General features: G+C 39.1%; 1 protein-coding gene across 4 annotated transcripts; it reads left to right on the top strand.

Moving 5' to 3' along the window:
- The first annotated feature begins 151 nt into the window (after positions 1-151).
- Positions 152-25,303, top strand: egflam (EGF-like, fibronectin type III and laminin G domains). Of its 4 annotated transcripts, XM_005452046.4 has the most exons (26): positions 152-722; positions 6,190-6,299; positions 10,312-10,398; positions 10,572-10,598; positions 10,841-10,958; positions 11,066-11,201; positions 13,647-13,813; positions 15,911-15,985; positions 17,069-17,181; positions 17,281-17,528; positions 18,152-18,339; positions 18,518-18,618; positions 18,706-18,806; positions 18,935-19,079; positions 19,976-20,165; positions 21,032-21,157; positions 21,556-21,799; positions 21,898-22,009; positions 22,610-22,726; positions 22,967-23,147; positions 23,428-23,451; positions 23,647-23,725; positions 23,803-23,946; positions 24,351-24,434; positions 24,755-24,858; positions 24,956-25,303. In XM_005452046.4, exons 1-26 carry the CDS (start codon positions 617-619, stop codon positions 25,105-25,107), a joined length of 3,279 nt encoding a protein of 1,092 aa, XP_005452103.1. In that variant the 5' UTR covers positions 152-616; the 3' UTR covers positions 25,108-25,303. The 4 variants fall into 4 exon arrangements, with proteins under 4 accessions (XP_005452103.1, XP_005452105.1, XP_005452104.1 ...); XM_005452048.4 differs by lacking the exon at positions 15,911-15,985; XM_005452047.4 differs by lacking the exon at positions 23,428-23,451.

Below are 25,303 nucleotides of genomic sequence, written 5' to 3'. Positions count from 1 at the left end.
TTTGGATTTTGTTGTACACACAGCCACCCAGTTACAAACGCACACACACAGTATTCATATGGAGTGTCTGTTGCTTGAGCGGCTCCCCTGCTTTTGCGTAAAGACACGCTCTCCATCTGTGTCCAGTGTGCGGATTAGACGCTTATTATCCTCTTAGCTCTAAATGGCCCTACGTTCTTGCACTTCGCTGTCCATCTTATTTGTTGTCTAATACTTGGACTGGAGCGAAAGGAAATGGATCTCCGCGAGTAAAAAGAATCACCGTGGCCACCGTTCAGTTGTGCGCATTACGCGTGAATTGTCGGAACAGCCCTCTCCATCGTCTGTCAGAGCGCCTGTCAGAGCACCGTGGCTGCCCGTCCGTCCGTTAATGTGTCCCTCCCACTGATCTTTTGCAGATTGTAATCTTATCAGTGTCAAACCGTAGATGCCCTCTCCTCTCGGACATACCCTGCACGTCTTTGGATGGCGTTCGTCCCCAAAATTTGGATGAAAAACGTTTGTATTTAAGAAAACTTTTATCAGCGACGGGATTAGCTGCATTTACACGCGCGTTTGAATGTGTGGTAAAATGAACATTGGTCACTGGTTTTGAAAATCTCGACCAAAACAAGACATGGAATCTAAGTGCAAAGAAAGAAGTCTTTTGTATCTACTTTTCTTTGCAATTTGCACAGCCAACGTTTGCTTTTGTGCAAGAAGATCAAATGCTCGAAGGTCTGGTAAGTTCTGCAGCTAAAACCAGCTCCGACAAGGTGTTACGGTTATAACAATAGCCTAATCATTATTGATTTTTTAAGTTGGTCTTTATATTGAAGCCTTGTGGATGTAATCACAGTATTTGTATGTGCTCATCATGTTTGCTGCATTACACCAGTAACGTTAAGTCTGCTTTAACCTTACACAATTTTATGCAAAGTTTTTCCATCATACCTAATATCTTAGTATTACTTTAATGTCCCTAAGAGACCTGTCCCTTTCATATTTTTTCCATATTCATAAAAAACCTGGTTTCATTACAAAAGATAAATGTTACTTGAATTTATTATCTGCTATTTCATTTCCAATTGCACATGCTTAAGAACAGTGCCTGAAGAGCAAGAAATGAGTAAATATTTATGGTCTGGACTGTAAAACCAGATAAAATGGAAATTTCTCATCTCAAGGCATACTTTATGATGATACAAGCTGGCTACAAGTTTTACAGAATATGTCAGCTGGATAGAATGAAAGAAAATGAAATCTTCAGCTTTACTGGGGCAGCCATCATTAAACTTGCCAATGTGTCCTTTGGACAGAAATCCCTGGATGTTGATTTCATGATATGCGCACAGCCTCCACTCCCTCACTCTTTGTCCTTCTTTTCCCTTTCCTCACTTCGGTCCCCTTTCTTTCCTTTTCTTTCTATTTCCATCACTTCCTTTTTCTCTCACTGTCACTCTGTCTGACTCTTGTATTTCTCCCGCCCTCACTCTTACGGGCCCACAGGCCACTGCAGGCTGACTTTCACATCTGTCTGTCAGCACAATAAACTCACCACAGTTTAGACTGCCAAAAACAGAATGATTTTACTTCTGTCTTCATGACTGCTAGTGACAATTGTACTTGTTTTTGTTCTGAGGTCTTTCAGACCTCATTCTTAGGGAGGGGAGAATGTCAGCAGGACTCAGTGTCCACATGAGTCACATCTGTCTTTAATGAAAACACTTAAATTCAAGCTTAAAAATTAAGAAGGGGTCCACAGTGAATGACATCCAGGTGGTCTTTCTTTTTCAGGATTTTGACAGTTTTGCCCCCTCTTAAAATACAGATTAGTAATTGAACAAGTGAAAATGGTTGTTTTTTCATTTTTCCCATTTTTTTTCAAACATCTTCCATCTCCTTACATTTAGTGCGTTAGATTTGATTTTTTTTAGTAATTGTAAAAAGATTTGTGTAATTATCCCTTAGATTTGTTGAAGAGAACCATAAAAGCATGTGTCTTACTAAAAATGATCTCTGAATGGCTCATACCTGAAAAGACCTGCATTTCTTCATAATTGGATGATAGAGAATCAGAGGTAATAGGTGGCTCATTCAGAAAGAAAATATCTGAATATAAGATTTGATAATTGCTGATTGAGTGAGAGCAAATATTATGAAAGCAGCTTTTTGAAAGTGCCCTCGATCTTGTAGCACATGAAAAAAAGACTTCATATTCACACATTTGAAACTGAGGAAAGTCATGTGTTGCTGTGATGATGCATGGTACAGTTTGGACTTAAAATAAACAGTATTAACTTATGCTGGATATGCTGGTTTAACTGTATGTGACAGATGGAAATTTTGACATCGTACACTTACCAGCCAATTTACACTGATTGGAGCTCTTATTGCTTTCAGAGTTGTGTTAATTCTTCACTGGATAGATGCATCATGGTGTTGGAAACATTCCTCAGAGATTTTGGTCCATATTAGCACGTTGTCGCAGTTACTGCAGATTTGTCGACTGCATCCATGATGCAAATCTCCTGATCCACCACATCCCAAAGGTGCTCTACTGGGGTGTGTTCTGGTGACTGCGGAGGCAATCGCAGTGAAGTAACTGTTGTGATTGAGAAACCAGTTTGAGATGATCTGAGCTTTGTGACTTAGCGTGCTAACCCACTGGAAGCAGCCATAAGAAAATACATCCCGTTATGTCTGTGGTCATGAAGGGACGCTCCCACCAGATGGATAGTTCACCACTGCTACCAGCCAACCAGGCAGGATGTATCCATGTTTCCATGTTGTTTAGACCAGGGGTAGGCAACTCCAGGCCTCAAGTGCTGGTGTCCTGCAGGTTTTAGATGTGTCCTTGATCCAACACAGCTGATTCAAATTGCTAAATTACCTCCTCAACATATCTTGAAGTTCTCCAGAGGCCTGGTAATGAACTAATCATTTGATTCAGGTGTGTAGACCCAGGGTAACATCTAAAACCTGCAGGACACCGACCCTTGAGGCCTGGAGTTGCCTACCCCTGTTTTACACCAAATTCTGGCCCTACCATCCAAATGTAAAAACAGAAATTGAAACTCATAACACCAAGCAACCAGTTTTCCAAATCTTATATTGACCCATTTTGGTGAGCTCGAGAGAATCAAAGCCTGTTCTTATCTAACAGGACTGGGACCTGGTGTGGTCTTCTGCTTCTGTAGACCATCTACTTCAGGCTTGTCCATTGTTCATGTTGTCCGTTCAGAAATGCTCTTCTGCACATCTTGACGAAATGAGTGGTTATTTAAGTTAGTGTTGCCTTCCTATCAGCTCAAAGCAGTCAGGCCATTCTTCTCTGACTTCTGGTATCAACAAGGGATTTCTACCCAGGGAACTGCTGCGCACATGATGCTTTCTCTTTTTTGTATCATTTTCTGTAAACACTAAAGATGGTTCTGCAGAAAAAAAAATCCCCGTATATCAACAGTTTTGCAGAAAATTACTTAAAACACCTTTCTTCCCCATTCTGATGCTCATTTTGAACTTCACCATGTCTTTAGGGTGAAAGCAACAGTTTGGCTTTTTTTACTATTATGCATATTCATTAAAAAAAATATGTTAATAAGAAGCAAGTCTGTTACTTTATCAAGAGACAGTGAGAGTGTGCAGCTTGTAGACATTGAGGTCTTTAATGTTTGGCCATACTCGAATGTGATCTCCGATATAGATATGATTGATCAATATTTGTTTTGTTAACGTTAGTTTCAGAGAGGACCACACGCCAGACACCCATAAATCCTCTTTCACAAGTGGCACAGTAACGATTCGGCCACTTGAACCTCAGAGTGGTTATTTTGGCTAAATCAACTCTCAAGGTTTGTGTGAGCCGGTGCTGAGTGTTTTTAACACAGCTTCTCTGCGCTGAATCAGCCACCTTGAGTAGCTGTGAATGCGCCCAGAGATGAAGACTTACACATGCTGCAGAGCACTTCTGAATGGCATCTTACAGAAACGTTCTGCAGGTTGTTTCATAACAAGGTTTTAAATATGAACCCTAATAGTGTTTCATTTAAAAAAAAAAAAGTGCAAACCTCTATATGTTTGAAGGGAAAAAATTTGCACGGAAGACAAATGGTAACTGCTAAACACCATGAGTGTCAGGTGGCTATATCAAGCTTTTCTCGACACACAATTAAGTGCAATAACAGTTTCACAGCAGTTCATTCAAAGGTATTAAAAGTCACATCGATCCATCATGTAGTTTGTCGTAAGTTTTCAGACATACAGTTAATGATTCACAGAGACCCCTCTCTCTATCTCTATCTGAAATCTGTGAGTTCAGCGCACCCATGTGTTTGCTTGGAACACACCCCTGGGGAGAGATAAATGATCGGGGAATTCACCTGACATGTTTCATTATCCACTCAGGTGAAAGAGCAGAGACAAGGGTGCGAGAAAGGAAAAGAGATGACGGAAAAAGAGGGTCGAAGCGGGTAGGAGTAAGGTCATCCTGAGAGGGAGAAAAGGGTAGTCACGGGAAAGAAAATACAGGAACAGTGGAAAAGAGGAGTGATGTGTCGCTACATGGAATTTCAATTAACAGCACTCTGCTTTGCTATATTTACGTTTCTTTGATTTCAATACCAGTTTATGGCTGTAAAAGCTAGCACAGACTGTCAGTCAGACAGAAAAATTGTGGCTAATCTTTTTAATATTTGAGATTTTGAACCAAACGCTCGCATTTCATATTTTTTAATGAGGTAAATCTGTCTGCAAGCACACTAAAATACATCATATTGAGGTGCTGTAGAGCAATATTTAGCATTTTTATGGCAAATATTCATTATATACAAATATTTTGACAAAAAAGTGTCCGAATATGAATCTGTAAACGTCGCTGTCTGCTCATGCTTCTCCACATGACACGTCACAGGACATTAGAAGCCAGTAGAAGTCCTAATGATCGACAGCTCCGTAGCTGCTCTTTCTTGCTCTTTTAAGAACTTTTCTAAGTACGGTGTTTTAAGGCTGTTGCTGAACACTGGGAAGGCAATTACATTCCTTTGTAGTATCTAGAACCATGAAAAAAAAGACATCTGAAGTCAGAGTCAGTTGATATTATAAGCCAGAACATCAAGTTACAGGTTATGCCAACTAAGTGGTCCATTTGTTCACCACACAAATGCACTCAAGTGGAAAAGAGTGTAATTTCTTTCCAGACTGCTACTAACTGTTGGGAAATATGTTGCAACAGACTTTATTTTGTTCAAAACTGGCAGCAAAGCACCAATCCAGAGGTTAGGCAATGGTGCACACTTTGCAAGCAACCTCTTTATTTTTTTTCTTCAAAAAACAAAAACAACAAACGAGTGCTTGAATAGTAACACAGAACAAACATATCTGTACCACTTTATTGTTATTAGTTTATTATAACAATCCATGAAATTCTGCCTTTTCACCAAGGTCTTCAAGCTTACCTTAACGATTTATTGATCAAAAATTTTAATAAGCATTGTAATTATGATTCTTAAAAGTATGGTGTGCATTGTCAACATGTAGAAAGTACTAAGTAAAGATTTAAAATATCACATTTGAAATCTGCATTACAACATTTTTGTAGACTTAAGACTGGGAAACAGCCTCAGAACACAACACTGATATTTTGTGGTGAGCATGTTAGCTAAACAGCTAATGAGTTAGCAGACACAAAGCAGCATTCATGTTCATCTGAGGTGTTGTTACTGGCCACAGTGTAACTGTAACTGAGATAGTTACACTCAATTTTATTGAGTTTTGGTCTATAACAATTCCTGATGAAAATATCGGCCTGATTGGCTGCTAAGCCCACCAAGTCACACCTACAGGGAAGGTACTGTACAATAACACACTGATGATGATATTTCTTCATCGGTTTGTTTGTTTATACGTTTAACAGAAAAGTGAATTTTGGAATTATGGTTAATATAAAAATATTTATTCCAGCAGCTTTAGGTTTATGTTGCAAATTTTATTTGATCATTTACTGAACGGTGCTGATAGCAGGACATCAAGATTCTTTGTAATGAAATCCAAACTAATTCCATAATGTATCTGGCATAACATTATTTAAGTCCAAAACTAGGTGGTCACAGCTTTCTAATACAACCAAACTTGTACTTTCCTCCCTTGTATATCTCCTCTTTCCCTCACTGATTATATCTGTCACTAAGTGTGTCGTCTCTGTGTAACCAGATCGCCTGAGTCCTCCATTAGACATCCAGCTGGAGACAATCAACTGCACTGCCTTCAGTGTACGATGGAAGATGCCCCGGAGACATGTTAGCACCATCACTGGATATAAGGTAATTAGAGACACATAATGTAATTTAACAACTGAAGCAATATTTCAGTTTTTATATTACATTTTGTCACTAGGTATGTTGGTAAGGGTTTTTTTGGGGTTTTTTTTAATATTTGTATCAGCATTCTTCCTGCTTATAGGTCGGATTCTTCTATCAAGTCCCACATTACAAATATACAGTTTATGCAATTTTAGCATTTGCTTTGTACTTTTACTCTACAGGGAGAGGGGGCAAAGGTTAAACTTCCACCGGTTATACATAATTGTTTTGTAATGCACAACTGCCAGAAAAATACCAGCAATGATGAAATGAACCGGTGGTAATGCCAAACCAATAGAGAGGACAGATTTGGAACTACTGTTCTTAAACTACTGAAAAACCAAGGCCTGAGTCACATGGCTTACATCCACAACGACGCCAGAGATCCCAGGCAAAGATGTGTGTTCTCTGAGCAGCTGAGACGTGGAGGTGTCACTGGTTGAAATCAGTTGTAAAGAACCTCCTTGTGACTAGTTTGCTCCCTAACAGATTGCTGCTGCAGTTGCCAGTAGTTTGCATAGATGATGGCGATTTGCCGTTTATTTTCAGAGATGCAGGAAAACTTGAAGAAAATGCAATGCAAATAGGAAATGGGAAAGATTCTCCTTGTCTGTCCCAAAGAGTCACATTAAATTAACAAAACAACAACAACAAAAACCATTCAGATTGTATTCAAGTTCTTTCCTCCAGAAATGAGCCGCCAAATCAAATAAAACTTAAGAAACTGGTCACACATTATGAATTCAAGGCAATTTTAAATAACTTGGTGGCAGTTATTTCAGGCTATGAATCTTTTGCTTTAATATTATTACCTTTATTTCTGGCCTTAGAAAATTACTTTTTCTAAGTTATAAATTTTTTTATTGAATCTGAAGTTTATAAAATTTGGTTGTTTCTGTATTTTATTTCTATTTTTTGCATGTGCTTAACCAGTGTGTAGATTTGGATATATATATATGTATATGTGCTATTAATTTATGCAACTTATGTTTGACTACTGTCCTTCTTGGCCAGGACATGCTATTAATTTCAAGAGTTTATTTTTCTTGGTTAATTAAAGGTTACATAAAATAACAACAAATAAAAAATAGGGAGTGTAGAAGAAGAAGAAGCGTTTCTGGTTTGCACTGCACTTTTCACAGTTTAACTACGACTTACCGAGTAGTTTGCAAGTGTTTGTAAAGCAATAGCAAGGAAGTTTTGGAGCAACACCATACACTTCTTTTGCAACTGATTTTCACAACAACATTTAGGCAACAACAGCAGGTTGTTGTCAGATTTAACAACTGACAACAACCTGCAGCAACTACTTGCCAATCAGTTGCAGAGTACACATTTAGCACCCTAGAAACAAGTGATTCTCCTGGCTTGCATGGCTGCAGCTTTAGACATCAAGTAGATAGAGACAGTCATCATCCTTCAACAGTCACTCACAGCCTTTGGGGAATACTAACTTTTCCCTTGCTACCAGTGGTATCTAGATGGTCACCAACCAGCCTACAGGCCATGTGAATGGAGCTTTCACACCCTTGTATCACTTTGTTGTTTTCTAACATCACATCCAATCAGTAGCTAATCAACATGAAATTGTCTTATTCCTAGGACATACATGTTATTTGTATAACTTAATTGTCTATAAATTGGGCCAAATAACAAACTGTTTCACTTTATATTTTTTCTGCTCATTCTTGTTTAGAGGTCATTTGTGTGAACTGAGCAACTCAAATGCAATCTTGTGTGTTCCTGTCCATTAATGTATCAATGACAGCACACTGTACATTCAAATTTGTTCAGAGTGATATACATATATCACTAGGTTCAACCGTGTTAGATAGGAGTCACAATTTTATTGGAAAAATGACATACATATGGGAAAGTTCATACATAAAGGGGGAAGTTGTCAGATTAAAGGAAAGGCGTACATGTCTGAATGGGGCAGGAGAAGCAGCTGAAAGACTTTGTTACTTTTTTAATCAGATAGACTACATTTGCACATTTTATCTTTCAGCATAGTCTTAGTATTTTATTAAACTCTCGGCTGATGTATGTCTACATTTATCTGAAAAATATCCAGCTCCGTTCCACATCTTTAACCCCTGATATAGGTGATCATAGAAACTTTTCTATTTTGCTCTATTTGCTGTGCTCCTCTAGAATCCAGTAGCAAAGGATTCCCATGTTCTGCTGAACTTTTGGTTTTTAACAATAGAAGGTTGTGAACTTTTTTATGAAATGAGTCATACAACAAACTTGCATCACAAGTTTAGAGTAGCTAGATATTTAATGTTGGTGTAATTAAACATTTTACATATCTTTCATAGTAAAGTCTTAAGCCAGATGTTAGCTACCTTATTTATAAAAATTGAAATCCTGTTATCCTCGGTTTGAATACGGATGTTTCATTGTGGAGGACTTCTTTCTAGTTTGAACCGTTTTTATTTTTTGAGTCCAAGTGTCCCAGAAAAAAAATGTTTAAAACCAAGAGAAAAAAAAAGTATTTGGTTTTCCCAGAAGTGGACTTACATAATTCTTTCAAGAGCTCTTTCAAAATGCATAGAAAGGTTTTTCAAACTGGCAAACATAAAGAACAAATTCTCTGATATGTCACAAATCAAATTTTCTCTCTTTTTCCTTTGAAAAAAATTTCCATTTCCTACTGCACACCACTGGCATGAGTGGCCCCCACTTTCTTTTTTCTGCTTCTAAAGTGCTGTCATCTCACTGCCCACTAAGAGGGCCTTGAGCGCTAGATTGATATTTGAAAGTTCTGGTTTTGGGGTGGAACCCTTTCACGATATGATTTTTTACAGGGACAGTATAGCCATGGAAGATGTGGTCACAAATCTTTATTTATTGTCTGCTCCACTCTATGCAAGCTGCACTATAAACACTAAAGTCGGCCTGGCTTTTTTCAGTTTCCGTTCACTAATGAACAAAAAAAGTTGCAGGGAAGTTTTAACATAAAATCGACTGACTGCAAATTTGATTTATTATTGAGCGACCAGTACGTGCCTGTATCCATGTCCTGTTATATTGTATATACATATTATATACATGTTATTTTAGCTGATTGTTCGGTAATTTTAGGAAGGAAGCAACATCATTATATATCACAATATTCAGCTTGTGTTGATTTAAATGAGATGTTAAGGTTGTGAAATTAAAACAATATGCTAGTTTTATAAGGCACTGCAGGTGCATCAGTACTAAGAGTAGGTCATTTTCAGCCCATTGGTCTGTGCTTGTTAGGGAATACGACATTGTAAGATCTGATTTAGATAAAAAAGTAATATTTAAGTTTTGAGTATGTAAAATGTCATAAAATTACAGTGAAACAATGCTGTTATAAGGTGTGTGTGTGTGTATATATATGCATATATATATACACACACACACACACACACACACACACACACATATATATAAGTTATATAAAATCTTTCATTTTAGCCTATTTGTAGATGGTTTCTAGGCAACATGATAACATGGTAACATCTGATGTAGACCTTCAGGGGACTGAGATGTACCTGTTGCTTTTTGGTTGCTCAGCTCCTGATAGAAAGTCATCAACAACAACAAGAAAAAAGATTATTTTGTAACACTAGTCATAATTTTAGTTTTTCCTCTCTTTGAATGTGGTATACTCTAAGACAACCCAAACCCTTGCTTCCTTCCTACTTCCCTTGTTTTTGTTTTGAGTCACCCATTAGCAATTTGTGGATCAGTATGACTGCATGTGCTCTGCTTTTGACCATATGTCTTCACTAAGAGGATTAGTCAACTACAGAGCTACCCCATAAACATGCGGGGTGGCCAATTGATTTAAGTTTACAAACAGTCTTCTCTGTTTCCTCAGAAATCTTTTCTAGCGAGCCCTCTTTTGACATTGTTGTCGCTATGTCTTTAAAACGGAAAGGCAAAAACCAAAGAAACCAAAAACTCATTGCATTTTATGAATGTTTGTATCGTCCAGGTTTTCTACACAGAGATGAAGAATGGCCGTACAGTAGGGACTGCGTCTATAATGGAGGTCCCGCTCAGCTTGGACATGCTGACTACTGTTAGTATCCAAAGATACATTCACCTGTAATAAGTGTTGCATTTTTAGCAGTCACTTGTAGACAATGGTGTATTTGCTTAGAGGAAACCTGAATGGATGTTGCAGTTTGAACTTGTTATTAAAGTCCTAACACTGTGATTTTATGCAAACATCTGCTTTTTTCTTTTTCAAAGGGACAATTTGATGGACAAGCAAGCTTTGTAAGTACCATGCTAACCACTGCTTTCCACATTATGCCTTTTCTCTATAAAATGATATGCTTCTCCTGCTTTATTGTCACGACTGACATTTATTTGTGGACCTGATATTATTTCCGCTCTGATGCTGAGAAAATCCCTAATTAATAATGTCATCCTTGCTTTCTTTTCTTCTACTTCATCCCTCTCTCTTTCTAACCATCATTGCCCTGCTTCTTTATCGCTTTCCTACATTCACCTTCTAGGATGTGGACATCAGTAACCTGAAGGTGAACACTAAATACAGAGTCAGTGTTGGAGCATATGGCTGGGCAGGGGAGGGAAGACCCAGCATGCCCAGAGACATCAGCACTGCTTCACAGGGTAAGAATATGTGAGTAGACGGAGATCATTTTACAGTCGATGCCAGTAGTTTTACAGTAGTTCGTTTACACCATTCACTGACTACAGTTTCTTTCCCCTGGCATTAGAAATGTGCATGCCCCCTTCACCCCCCTCCCAGCCCACTGTCATGGCCGTATCCGACACAGAGCTGGCGCTATCGTGGCAGCAAGGCGAGAGTGACGGAAGCGCACCTGTTCTTCACTTCCTGGTAGCTTACATCAGGTCAGTCAGAACTGACCGGTTTCATCACTGTCGACTTGATGTTAATACATAGGACACACGCACCAGCACAAACACCAGTCACCTCTTTTACATCAACACAACGCCAGTGCTGGTTTGGAGCTAGTTCTGGCTTGCTGGCTTTTGAGAACCAACCAATTTGTTTTGACAGTTTTGAGAGCTGAACATTACATAAAATAAAAATAGTGGCAAACAGACGGTGCAAACCGCGTCCTCCATAACATCAGTAGTTCCAACTTTAGGAGTAGTAATTTTACTGTATGGTGCTGTACAGCTGTCAACTTCAGCACCAGAAGGTGTTTTTTGAGTCGAAATGGTGTAAAAAAAAAAAAATAAATAAATTTATGCAAGCACTTAAAAAACAGCTCATATATGTACTTAACAAGTTAAGACTGAGTGTTGTTGTCATGGAGGAAAAGAGCAGACCTAAAAGAACAGTTCTGCAAAATCTTCTTATTTTCCATTTTGCTAGGAGTGTTAGGAGATCAACTCGACTTTCATGTCTATAAACCAAATGTGAAATGTGTATTTGATTTTCAGGTACACCAGCAATGACAAACCCTGTTGCGTTGATATCTAACATTTAGCCAGGAGCTTTCCCTGCTACCGAGCTGTATGCTTTTACTTCACATCAACTACATGAATGCATCTTACAACACCTCAGGGTGTCCGAACCCCAGAGTTAAAAACTACTGGTTAAAAGGTTCAAAACATAGCTACCACAACCTCTCATTCTTTGGGTGTTTTATCCTTCCATGGGCTGAAACGTAAAAACAGCAACTTCTGATTGCAGATTTACTTAATCAGATACCTTGAGTTAACTTTGAAAGGGTCTGCACTACTGTGCTGCAAAGCAACCTGAAGTGACTCTCAGTAAAATCAAATTTTGTTGCTTGCACTTGTTTTTTAGGACAGTGGTTTCCCCAGCATTCAGTTTTTATGATTTGCTTCCTGAAGTTGATCAACTCCTCAGTCTTTTGAGGCTCTTGACACGGAACATGCAGACGCTGGACACATGACAACATCTGTTGTGTGTCCAGCAGGACCTTTTCACTGCTAAAGCAATAATAATGTTTTCATTATTAGACGTGATTAACTTCTAGGAATAAATCAATAATATACAGTGTTAATCAGTAACAGTTTTGAAAGCTAGCAGAGCGCTAATAATGTACTTAAAAGAAACCATATTTCAAACAAAATTCAGCTGGTCTGCATTAACGGATGTAGAGATCTGCACCTACTCAGATTCAAATAACTAAACAGGGCACACACAGCGCTCTTTCACAGTGACTTTCATGAGGCTTTTCCTGTCTGTTCAGTGTAAGCTTTTGTGTTTTGACATAAGGGTCAGTTGTGACATGTGAAAGAATGAGTTTCATTCTTTGTTTAGTAATGTTCAGCCACACACACACAAACGCACACATAGAAGCACTCAGATAAAGAACCTCCCATGTCTAGACAAGTGTTCTTCCAAAAAAGTTGAGGTCAGAAATAATTTGTCTCGAATTGTCTGATGATTTGCCAGATATTTTTTTTTCTGTGAAATATCAGATGGTATTTAAAAGACATGTTTAAAAGCAAGTCATAAAAGAAAGAAGAGTTTAAAAGCTATAAAAAGAAGCAAGCTTTAAAAAACACAGCAGTGTCTCCCTTCACGGTGCAGAATCAACACCCCGCGAATGAGCAAAGAGAGGAGAGACGGGTGGGCTGAAAAACACTTACTGTGAGCGAGCAGACAAGAATAAGTGTCTGTTTGCATGCGGGGAGATTTTCAACACAGAAGGGCCATCTCAGAGGCAAATCTTTGTCCCCCCTTACATCAAACGAGGCCTCACTGAAGAGAGTGGAAGCTGCTGTTGAAGATGCCTCTGTTCAAGAGAGAGTTATGGCCCCAGGCTGCCTGAATCAGGCAAAGAAAGGAAGCTGGAGATTAAGGAAAAGTTCAAGACGTCACTGTTTTAGTTTTTTCTTGACTTTTACGATAATCAAAAATGTTCTTTAAGGATCTCCAGAGTGGTAGTATGACAACAACAAAAACAACAAAGAAGCAAATAATCAGTCAATTAATCTCTTTTTTATTCTTTGAAAACTCTTTTTACAACTTTAATTATTCAGATTCAATCTTGAAACTGTACTCCATGCCACTGCTTATAGATTTTTTTTTTTCAGTAGGGACAACACAATCAAGTGGAAGATTACATCACAGTTTCGATCCCTCACAAAAACATACCGTCATTCTAAAAACAATTACTTTGGAGAGATTTTGAGTGTAATCACCCTTTTTTTCATTGATTTCTAAAAGACAAAATAACTGAGGAGTAAAAAAAGGATAATTGATGTCTTTGAAACGATCAAACATCAAATGAGTGTCAAATTAATCTTCTTATATTTGTATCTTTATGCCTGTACTGTCTTTTCTTTTCTCAGGCCAGAAATGGACACAGAGTGGACATATATTCGTGAGCCCATTGAGACTAACTCCATGGTTCTGAAAGGGTTACTTCCAGAAACAGAGTACCAGTTTGTTGTCAGGGCGGTCAACAAACACGGAGTTAGCCCACCCAGTCCTATCAACAACCCCGTGCGCACGCTCGGTAAGGCTGAATGTTGATATCTGAGCCAGAGTTTTATGTCGCGGTGGCCATGCGCCCTCATTACTCTTTTTAGAACCACATTTTGAAACAAGCTCTTTTTCAGTATAGTTTAAACAATACACCCACGCTAAACAAAACAGACTATGCATATTATTGCATTACCAAACTAATCCTCATGCTTTACAAAACACCCCAGTGTTCCTGTGGAGTCAGTGAAATTCTCTCTCAGCAGTGTGCAGCAATAGTAAATCATGTAAGAAAGCACCAAAACATTACAGATGACTGTTAAATCACATTATTATTAACATATTCTATCTCCGGACCAACACTGTGTGAGTCTACTGATCTGAATGAAACTGGCCAATATATTATATTCACAAATATTTTTCAGATGTCTTAAAAATTTTGCTTTTTTTTGTTTGTAGTTTTTTTTTGGGAGGCCAAAATCTCCTCAAACCTCATGTGACGTAAAAATGATTTAACTCAGGTAAGGCTTTGGCATGGAAACACTGTGTGCAGTTTGAATGTAGGACAGCACCCGGCAGTGTGTCAGTGGGTTTTTGTGACCAAAGCCTTGGATAATGGAGATACGGCGCAACAAAGTCATTTACATTATTATTTTTGATGTAACCTCCTGCTGGGGGCAAGATAGGGTTGGGGGGATGGAAGGAGCTGATTGATATTAAAACGCACACGCATTCATACAGGTGTGTATGTGCTAGACACACACGCACAAAAATGTGCAATAATAATGTCAAACGTATCGAGGATGAAGTCACCTAAAGATTAATGGGCATGGTGTTACGCTTGTTTGCGTGAGTGTGAGCTGCAGTGCATGTCGGGCTTCAGCTTTTTACATCTATAACTACTGAAATTAAACAGCCACGTAAACACAATCACATTATCCAGGTTTCTCTTCTGTGACCTGCAGGCGACACCGCTTCCAACGCTGTGTTAGCTGTCTGATTGTTGTAAACTAGTCTGATTGAAACAAGAGCCTTAAGTCCTGCGAGACCGCTCAGAGAGACAGTGCAGGAGCGGCAGACAGGGAGACAGATTCAGTTAAAAAGACATTGTTAAGAATGATGCGAAGGAAAGTTACACGAACACCATACAGTGGGCGAATTACAGAGGCAGACCGACAGAAATTGCGGGTCTAGGGAAGCGTGGTTTCTCAGCAGGGGATAAAAGCGGGTTACGTCCGAGTCTCATCAGACAGGATTAAGGATGGGATGCCAGACCCCTTCTCTGCCCATGCACACGCCTAATGGATGCACACACACATGCACACAATGCACCATTGCTTCAGTGAGCAGCAGGCGTGGGCTTGACTGACCGACATACTTTTTTTGCCGCTCTTTCTGCAGCGGTTCTTGTTTGTGTGTGGTCAGAGTGGTTAGAAACAGGGTGGTATGGTTTGAGGGGGACTGTTACACAACAGCAGATTAGTTTGATGAGAGGTTTTTTTGGGCATCCCCCCTGCCTCTGTGCCAGCACTTGCTATTCAGTGGATTTAATGTCATTAGGCTGTGCTAATCACAGTTTAAATCTTGGCACTGTTTCAAACTTAAAAGTCAAGTTTTCTTTTTGTTTAGTTTTTGTAATGATATATTCAATAAATTATATATATATACTGTATATTTTTATTTTATTTTTCAATTGTGCATAATCACTCCACAGCAATACACAAAGGTTTATGATTTTATCCCTCAGATTCCAGCATTTAGTACATTTACACAGTTAAGAGGAATGAAGGGGGAGAAGAGCAAGAAGAAAGGGGGGGGGCAGTGATTATGTAAGCTAAGATGAAGCTTTCTCAGAGTAAGAGGGATGGTGTGTGTTTGTGTGTGTGTGTGCTATGTTGAACATGCTCATACTGTTTTTGTTTGCTTTTCCATTCTAGTGTGTACAAAGGACATCATGAAGCTCTATACAAATATAAAAATGTATATTGTTTATCTAAAAAGCTGATTTATATTCCTCCTCAATTAGTTAACATGCATTTTATTGCTATTGTGAAATAAATTTGCAACAATTCCCAGGTTTTTATTGGAATCCAGGTATTTACTGTCTGGCTTTGTCTTTGCACACTGTGAGCTTCTTATGGCAGACTTCTGAATGGAGGAGACACTTTTCAGTATGTGGTGCAGCAGCCTCGGTACAGACTAACAGGTAGACTTACTGGGCTACCAGCAGCTGGATTACTATTGTCACCATTATCATAATCATAATATGAGAAGTATGATCACATTTGCCACTCCATCAGCCTTTGTCACAGCCATAACCAAACACCAGAGCTTCTTCTGCCGTGAAACCGCCGTTATTGTTTGTCATTTTGATCTTATTCACCGTTGCTAACTGTAGCATCAGTGTCATACATGGGAAAGAGACTGCAAATATACATATTAATTATTTGATTTTTAGTTGTTATTATTTTTTATGATGAGACAGTAGAGCAAACAGGAGAAGATGGACAGAGAGAAAAATAAAATCCAGGCACCTGAAGTTGCCTTTAAGGCTATTTGTTGCTCAACCCACTGAGCTAAGTGGGTACCCCTGGATCCTGCAAATATATTATGAAAGAAACCACTGGTGGCCCACTGTGCTCATGCAAAATGACTGACACATTGTATAATGGAGGCTCAGTGATTTTATGTCCACCAACTTACAGTATTCAACAAGAAGCCAATGAAAGGTCAAAATGGAGAACATGTTTATAACAAATAATAAAAAGGGGAATGAAATGAAAAAGATTAGCTTTCATATGCTCCATTTTCATTGCACATAAAGAAAAAGATTTCAAGCATTTCTTTTTGTAATTTTTAAGGATGTGGCTTATAGCTCATGAAAGTCAGAAATCTAATATCTTAAATTATTAGATTATTTCCTAAGACCCTATCATATGTCCTTACCCTCCATACGGAGGGTGTCAATGAGCACAAAATGGAAAGTCAAGCAGTGATTGTGGTTGGATGTACTGAACTAGGCCAAGAGATGTATTGTATTTATAGTTTGAATGATAATTTTCTTTACTTTACTGTACAAAAAATAAAGATTGAAGTTGAGCTTTACTGTATATTTGCAATCCCTCTTTCATGTCTTCAGCTTTCCCAGCTCATTGATTCTCTGACCTGCATTCACTGCATGGAATTCATGATTTGTGTTTTACCTAATAACCTGTTGTTGTCCTTTTGTACTCATTGCTCTCTTTTCTAATAATTATCAAGTCGTGTTCCTCTGTGATATTTGTAACAGGTGCATCAGATGTTGGCAGCGGTGACTATGGGAGTTACATCACAGATCCTGGGGTCAAAGATGAAGATGGCTTTGACATTGATGACTCTGATTATGATATTTTCATTGAAGAGGTGCGTTTTTTACAGTCCAGAGCTAAACTGCAACCTATTTTCTGTTTGATTATCACTCACTTCATTTTTTTCGCTGATTTTCTCTCTTTTCTCTCCTAGTTGAAGCCATTTCCGGGTATAAGTCAGGACAACAGGAAGTCCCAACTGCGTTCACACTCCGGTCCCCCATCTGGTCGAAATGTTGTTTACCATATGAACACCATGACTCCTCCAAATGTTACAGCTGCACCAGTTTCCACAACCACATCATCGATCTTTTCAGAGTTTACAGATCTGCTTTTCCCAGTCACTTCACAGCCCAGTAGCACTCTTGAGACCAAAACTACTGCCCCACTCACTCCTACCAGGTAAGATTGATGTTAAACATACCTTTTTAAGATGATTATTTAATTTAATATCTGTTTTTCATCAAGGATTTGTTTGTAATTTCTTGTTGTTGATGAGATTTCAAAACTTTTTAAAGGCAAAATTAACCACTTATAGATTTTTCCTCATGAACAGAAAAAAAATCTTTTACTGCTCTTATGCTCACAGCTTTTCTTCTTAGTCTGTGATTGTGATCATTATATTTCCATCTCTCCTGGCTTTCTGCTTTTTCCCCCCCTTAAAAGCTACCTAGAACATGTCTTTTTTGTGCTCTTATACTTAATTATTTGATAAAGATGGCGAATGGAGCAGTGAAATGTCACACTGTCTGGTTGTGATGTACTGTATGTCATTATCTGCAGCAATATAAGGTGGCTTGGCCACTGTTCTGTTGAGTTTGGGTGAGCACTTTGGGCTTTTTGCTGCTTGTTGCTTTCCTTCAAACAAAAAAAGGAACAATTTACAATCAAATGCCACCTTTAGAAGACATACCTGATAAAGGTGTAAATACACAACAAAATATTGCCTCTCAGGTTATTGTAACCCCAACTAGCAACAAATTACTAAAGTTCCTTATCTTTCTTTCTCTTTTTATCCCCCGAAGCATCCCTTTGTCGACCACCACTTCTACTACGACCACGTCCCCCTGGAAAGGCGAGGTACCTCGTGTGTACGACCTGAGCTGTGATGATACTGTGTGTCCGCCCGACAGCTTCTGTCTCACTGATTACGAAAGCGGCGGTTCGCGCTGCCACTGCAACCTTGGACGAAGAGGGGACACATGCTCTGAGGGTAAGAAAGATTTCTGAATTCATGCCTCTTTTTTAAAAAACATTTTATGTCAGCTGTGCTCTGATAGTGTAGTGGCCATTTTGTCAAGGTTGCAAGAAGTGGCCCTTTCTTCTTCCAGCCCATGGGTGCTCTTACTTCTCATTTGTCATGATTTTTCTTTTCATTTGTCCTCCTTCAGCGTTATCAGTGAAGTTTCCCAGATTCCATGGCCACTCTCACATGACCTTTGAACCCTTAAAAAACTCTTATCAAACCTTTCAGATTACTTTGGAGTTTAAGGTAAGATATCAGGTTCCATGTTCTCTCATATCTTTTTTTTTCTATCAGTGATTAAAATAGATTTCAGACGGTTTCTCTTCGGTGCAGGCAGACTCTGAGGATGGGTTGCTGCTGTACTGTGGAGAGAATGAACATGGCCGTGGAGACTTTACTTCTTTGGCTTTGGTTCGGGGGAAGCTTCATTACAGGTGTCAGAATAACATTAGCTATCATGTACTGTTTATGAAAAGAAATAAATGTGTTCATAAGATTTAGAGATGGGATTTTTCCTTGTCTGTAGATATGATGCTTACCTGCCAGATTCTTGTCTCTGCAGGTTTAACTGTGGTACAGGAGCAGCTCAGATAGTCAGTGAGAGCCGCATTGTCCTCGGTCAGTGGCACACAGTAACTGTCTTCAGAGATGGCATGAGTGGCTGGCTCCGTATGGACAACGACACACCCATATCCGGACGATCACAGGTTATAATACAAAGAAAATGAAAAATGTCAAATTGGGTTTTTTTTGTTTGTTTTTTTAAAAACATGTTTTAAGTTAAACAGTGATTTAAAGCATACTGATGCAAGGTGTGTCATCACTCAGGTGTAATGCTACAGTCACTCAGTGGCTGGAGACTGCAACTCTACTAAAATTAGTGCAGCTGTGTGCAGTGAACTTCCAGTCTTGTTGTCTTTGCAATGGGTGCTTTGAAGACAGGATCCAGGTCTGCAACCTCTTGCAGTCAGTTGTTGTCTTCAAAGTGATTTTGGTGTATAGAGAGAGCGATCAGTCTGCTCAGTCGGCTATCGAATGGGATCAAGTTGGCTATTACATGCAATTTGTTTGTGTTTGCCATCTACATGCACAGAAACTCAAATTAACTGCTTGCATTCTTAGTCTCGTGGATTTGAAACAGAAATTCAAAAACGTCTCCACAAGTAGTGACATAGTTACTGCAGGATGGTAAACTGACACAGGCGCTCTGCAGGTTTGCTTCTATATAGAAATATAACCAAAATACAACCAGTTTGGAGACAGTTGAGTCCACCATTGCAAAGAGACTCATCCCAGATGAGTTGCAGTCATTAGCACAGACTGACTAATTTTGATTGCAACATGTTGGCATTTGGCAATATGTCTGAGGCAAACTGCGATGGTTTGCCTCCTACCAGGCAACCTGTAAAGTCACCCTGCAAATAAAAGTGATTGCCCAGAGGTTGAGGGTGCTACACTTTCATCCTCTGGATGACCAGTTGGTTCCTGTAACTACTTGCACCAAAACTGTTGGTGCATATTGTCAAATATTGTCTTACAAGCGGTCAGACTACCCTTAAAATATAAATAAAGAGGTTTTAATGTCTTCATCTTGTTCTCTTAGGGTCAGTATAGTAAGATCACCTTCCGCTCCCCGTTGTATGTGGGTGGATCCCCAAGCGCTTACTGGCTGGTCAAAGCGACAGGGACAAATCGTGGCTTTGTTGGCTGCATGCAGAGTCTGACCATCAACAATAAGGCTACAGACATCAGGCCCTGGCCCCTGGGCAGAGCTCTGAGTGGAGCTGATATAGGTAAGGAAGCACACAGGATGTGAGAGAATTTGTGTGATGAATGTTATTTTAATGTGGCCGCTGCCAGTGGCACCTGGCTCTTATCCATATTACCCACAGTGCACTAGGTCTCCTGATGTTTTGGTGCTCGGTTGAGTAGCTGAACAGTAATTCTAGAGTTTGGCTGTTTGGTTTTCATGCATACAGTAAATAACTATAATCATTAGTGGGCATAATTTGAATATGGATGACAGTGTTTATTCATTACACCGCCCGGTGTTAGTGTTATTTCACTTTGCTTAAAAGAAAAAATGAAAGCAGACCATGTCGTGGTGTATAATGAGAGCATTAAAATATCTGACATGAACAAAAAAGACAAATCCAGTGATATAAGAAAGGAATTGTTGCCACTTTAGATAATTTTCTGTCACAGCGACAGACAAAAATAGCTTTTTAATAACAGGGTTTTAGCCAATATGTCACTGAAGCAAGAAGCAGATTGTTTTTTGGCAAATTATGGAACACAAAGGACTTTTTCACAACATGATTTTATGAACGAGGTAAGAATATTAAATAACTTTTGTAAGAAATTAAAACTCACTGAATAAATACACCCCATTCAAAATACAACACAAACAAAAAAACACCTCATATTTCGATTGTACATGTTGTGTGTGTGTTGTACAATCATATCATACTATATCAGTATGCAGCTTTTATATAATCCCCTTTTTTGGTGTGTGGAAGATGCTAAACTCCTGCTCACTTTTCTGTAGTTGGAGCAGGACTGTTTATAGGAACAATGCAATCATGGAAACTGTATTTATGTTGTAAGTGTGTACACACATATGCAGAGTACATATGCTGGCTTTGTCCTAATGTACCAGGTGAGTGCAGTGACAACGTGTGCGACCTGGTCAGCTGTGCCAATGGCGGAGTCTGCTTTGCAAATCGTGCCGATGGCTACATCTGTCTGTGCCCACTTGGCTTCAGAGGAGCACTTTGTGAAGAGAGTGAGTCAACCATTTTTCCTTTTTTTCCCCTCACACCTGCAAAAGTGCGCACACAAGCGTCCGGTTTACAAGCAGAGTTTTGAACAGCTGTGAAAAAAGGAAAAATAAAATCCCTGCCGTTTCTTCTTACCTGCTGACTTCCACGTATTGTCACATAAACCTTTCAAGGTAATTACTCAGCAGTTGAAGAAAATGCCAAGAAAATCGATTGAAATAAGAATGATTTCTCATATGGCGGCAGAAGGATTGATTGCATGTCAGACCAGCTTTCACACAAAATAGCCTTCCACTTTTTCCTCTCCTTGATATATCTCTTCCTACAATCTCATTGTGTTGTTATCAACTATTGTCCTCTTTACATTTACTTATTTTCTTGTGTCTTTTCTGCTTTTCCTCAGGTTTCTCACTGTCCTCGCCGCTCTTCAATGAAACAGTGTTTTCATATGCCGTCATCCCATGGCCTCAGTCCTCACAGAGTTACCTGTCCTTCACTGAGTTTGAGGTGACGTTTCAGCCGTCAACCCCTGATGGAGTGCTGCTGTACAGTGATGACGCAGGGAGCGGGGACTTCCTTGCTATAAACCTGGTGGACAGATATGTGGAGTTCAGATTTGACTGTGGCTCTGGAGGAGCTGTCATAAGGTGCTGGATAGAGCCAAGTTTTCAATCTTCTTTTCACATTGGTTTTACATTATCTAACTAGATGTCCTATACTAAATGTGTGTTACTGTGTGTTCCAGGAGTGAGGAGCAGATCAGTTTGGACTCATGGCATGAGCTAAGAGTATCACGTACAGCAAAGAGTGGTATCCTCCAGGTGGACAGCCAGAGACCTATGGAGGGGATTGCTGAGGTATATTAATGGCCATTACAACCATCTGCAGAAACTGTTATGTTATTATTAGAAAACATACTTCACAAAAAACTCAACTGTATAGTTTAATGGGAGTAAGAAACAAACCAAAAGATACTAGAAGCAAGTATAAGTACTAGGTCTTTATAGTCAGGGTAGACTTCATACATGAGAGGCAAGTGACAAGTGGCCAAAAATGCACACAGCTGGTGGGAAAATAACCAGATACAATAAGTAAAACTGACTGAAATGCAGGGAAACTGGGGAATTTCAAAATAAAACTGGAATTAATGACATTAGAAACCTCTATGCATGATACGCACACACCTTATTAGTTTCTAAGACATGTTTAAGTGACATTTGTATTAGAACAATCACCAAAACAATCACCTGTCAAAGTCAACTCTTGAATGTGCAACACTTAATCATCTCTTAGCCGTGGTTTGGTCCTTAAACTCCTGAGAAAAATATCAGGCTCTTTTTGACCAAGCGAAACACATCCAGAGTTATAGATTTTTAAAACATGTATTTATTTAAGCGGATGTGCGAATGAATGGTTTGACATGACTTACCTGTTTCTCTGCTGTATTTACGTTTCAGGGAGCTTTCACTCAGATCAACTGCAGCTCACCTCTCTATATTGGCGGCGTGCCAGAGTACGATAAAACCAAGAGGACAGCAGGTGTAATAAAGCCCTTCACTGGCATTATTCAGCAGGTGATTGCTTTTTTTAGATACGCCAACATCAGTGAGCTGGGACACAATTATATTTGTAAGATTCAATCATTTCCAATCCATCAAAATTGATACAGCAGCATTACATTATATATGATGTATACTGCATACAGTCTCCAAGCTACTGTGGCAGGTGTCTGATTTTTGGGGGGTTTTTTTTACAGTCACGCTCTTTCATTTTGTCCTTTTCCTCTCTGTGCTCTTTTCTTTTCTCCCCCTCAGCTAATACTCAATGATCGCACCATCCCCATAACAACTGGAACTGCTGGTGGAGTTAATGTAGCCAATTCTGCACACCCATGTGTGGAAAGTCCGTGTGCCAATGGAGGAACCTGCAGGCCAAAGTGGGATGGATATGAGTGTGACTGCCCTCTAGGGTACGACGGGAGGCATTGCCAGAAAGGTCTGTTGCATGTGGAATTGTTCTCATCGACAGATGAACTCGGTTGATGAGACTGTGCAATTTGTTGCACGTCACTAAGTCAGCAGGCTGTTCACACGGTGCTAAGAATAAAATATGCTGATATTTTTTACATGCTAAATAAAATATTTTGTGCTTAGTTTTATTTTTCATAAAACTGTTTATTTTCTGTTTTAAAGCCACCAACATGACAGTTTCTTCTCATGCAAACTTAGTCCCTTAAGTTTATGCTTTCTCTCCTTTCAATGCTTTCATGGAACAGAGTGTGGGAATTACTGTTTGAACAGTAAGTCTGATTTCAAAAAGTAGATATTAACAACCGCACATGAGATTTTCTTTTCTTTCATGTAAGATTTCTTTCCCTTCACACATCTTCCACCACAGGATCAGATTTGGTCTTTTCTCTTAGCTGTAGACATATGACACATGCTGATGCTGCCACCTTGTGGTGATATGAAAGGAGCTCTTGTTCTCTTCCCAGCTGTTACTGAAGCCATAGAGATTCCACAGTTCATCGGAAGAAGTTACCTGACCTATGACAACAGAGATATCCTTAAAAGGTTGGTGGGGAAATTTCTGTGTCTTTTTTTTTTTTTTTTCGCTTTTTCATGAAGTGCATTCTGCTATTTTTCTACAGAGTATCTGGGTCCAGAACCAGCCTTTTCATGCGTTTTAAGAGCACAGCCAAAGACGGGTTGTTGCTCTGGCGAGGAGACAGTCCAATGAGACCCAACAGTGACTTCCTTTCTATGGGTCTTCAAGATGGTGCTCTCATCTTCAGGTATTTATCACTGTAAAACACTATAAAAAGAGTAAAAAAGTTAGGATGGCTTATAATTCTTAATCAAATGTAACTGAACTGTAAAGAAATATTTTTAGTTAAAGTGCAAATTCTGGAGACCATGTGTTTGTTCTTTCTGTGTCCTTGTGCTGGGCAAAAAATGTCAGAAAACACAAATGGAAAAAAAATTTTAGTGCACAAGAAGGACAGTAATAATAGAGAAGGAATGCTGATGCCATCAGGGGGTAGTGAGAGCTACGTGCTCAGCAGAGGTAGAGCTAAAAACAAAAGGTCTGTGTGAGGACCATGATTGCTAAGAGAATCAGGATTTATCAGGCTTGTACCATAAAAATGTAATTCCACTGCAGTCCACTGTACATGTATGCATTTCCATGTTGTTGTAGTTACAACCTGGGCAGTGGTGTAGCCAACATTGTCGTCAACGGGACCTTTAGTGATGGAAAGTGGCACAGAGTCAAAGCTGTGAGGTAAGCTCATGAAATCCTGTCAAATCTATATCCAGTATGTTGATCACATTCAACTGTGGCTGTTTGCTTTAAATTGCTGTCTTAATCTTTATTATAACATATTGCATTATAGCCTTATAACATTTATAGACCAACAGATCTGGTAGAAGTAGCAGTTGTAGGTCATTCTTTACAGTGTTTTGCTACCACAAATCACCTTTCAATCCCTGTGGAAAATAGAAAATCTAAGGTCAACACTTTATTTTTATATATAACTAAACTGTTATAAACAAATGAGAAGTCCAGTTTCTCAGTTTGACTAACTGATTTACTGTATTCAGGGATGGCCAGTCAGGAAAGCTGACTGTCGATGACTATGGGGCAAAGACAGGCAGGGCGCCCGGCAAAATGAGACAACTTAATATCAATGGACCCTTATATGTTGGTAAGTGAAACCTCGAATCTTTAATTCCATTAAATGATAAAGATTAAAAGATAATTTTCACATCTGTATGTTTGTGCTCTCTGTTCTTCACCTTAAGGTGGCATGAAGGAGATAGCGCTTCACACAAACAGACAGTACATTGGAGGATTGGTGGGCTGTGTGTCCCACTTCACACTGTCCACGGACTATCACTTAGCGCTGGTGGAGGACGCTGCTGACGGCAAGAACATCAACACCTGTTCCAACTAGTGAATGACTTTGGCAGTTTAAGATTTTCAGCGCTATTTCCAACCGAACCATCTGATTTGTCATCTTAAAGCTCACTTACCAGCAACAAATCAGTAAAAACTTAAATTATAATTTGTGGTTGTGTTTTCTTTTTCGTACCAATTCAGATCTGATGACCCTGAGAGGATTTTTAGAAAGCACAAGTACTTTGTGAAAA

The sequence above is a fragment of the Oreochromis niloticus genome, linkage group LG12 (assembly GCF_001858045.2).
Source record: "Oreochromis niloticus isolate F11D_XX linkage group LG12, O_niloticus_UMD_NMBU, whole genome shotgun sequence".
Classification (NCBI taxonomy): Eukaryota; Metazoa; Chordata; class Actinopteri; order Cichliformes; family Cichlidae; genus Oreochromis; species Oreochromis niloticus.
This window is presented reverse-complemented; position numbering and strand designations above follow the sequence as displayed.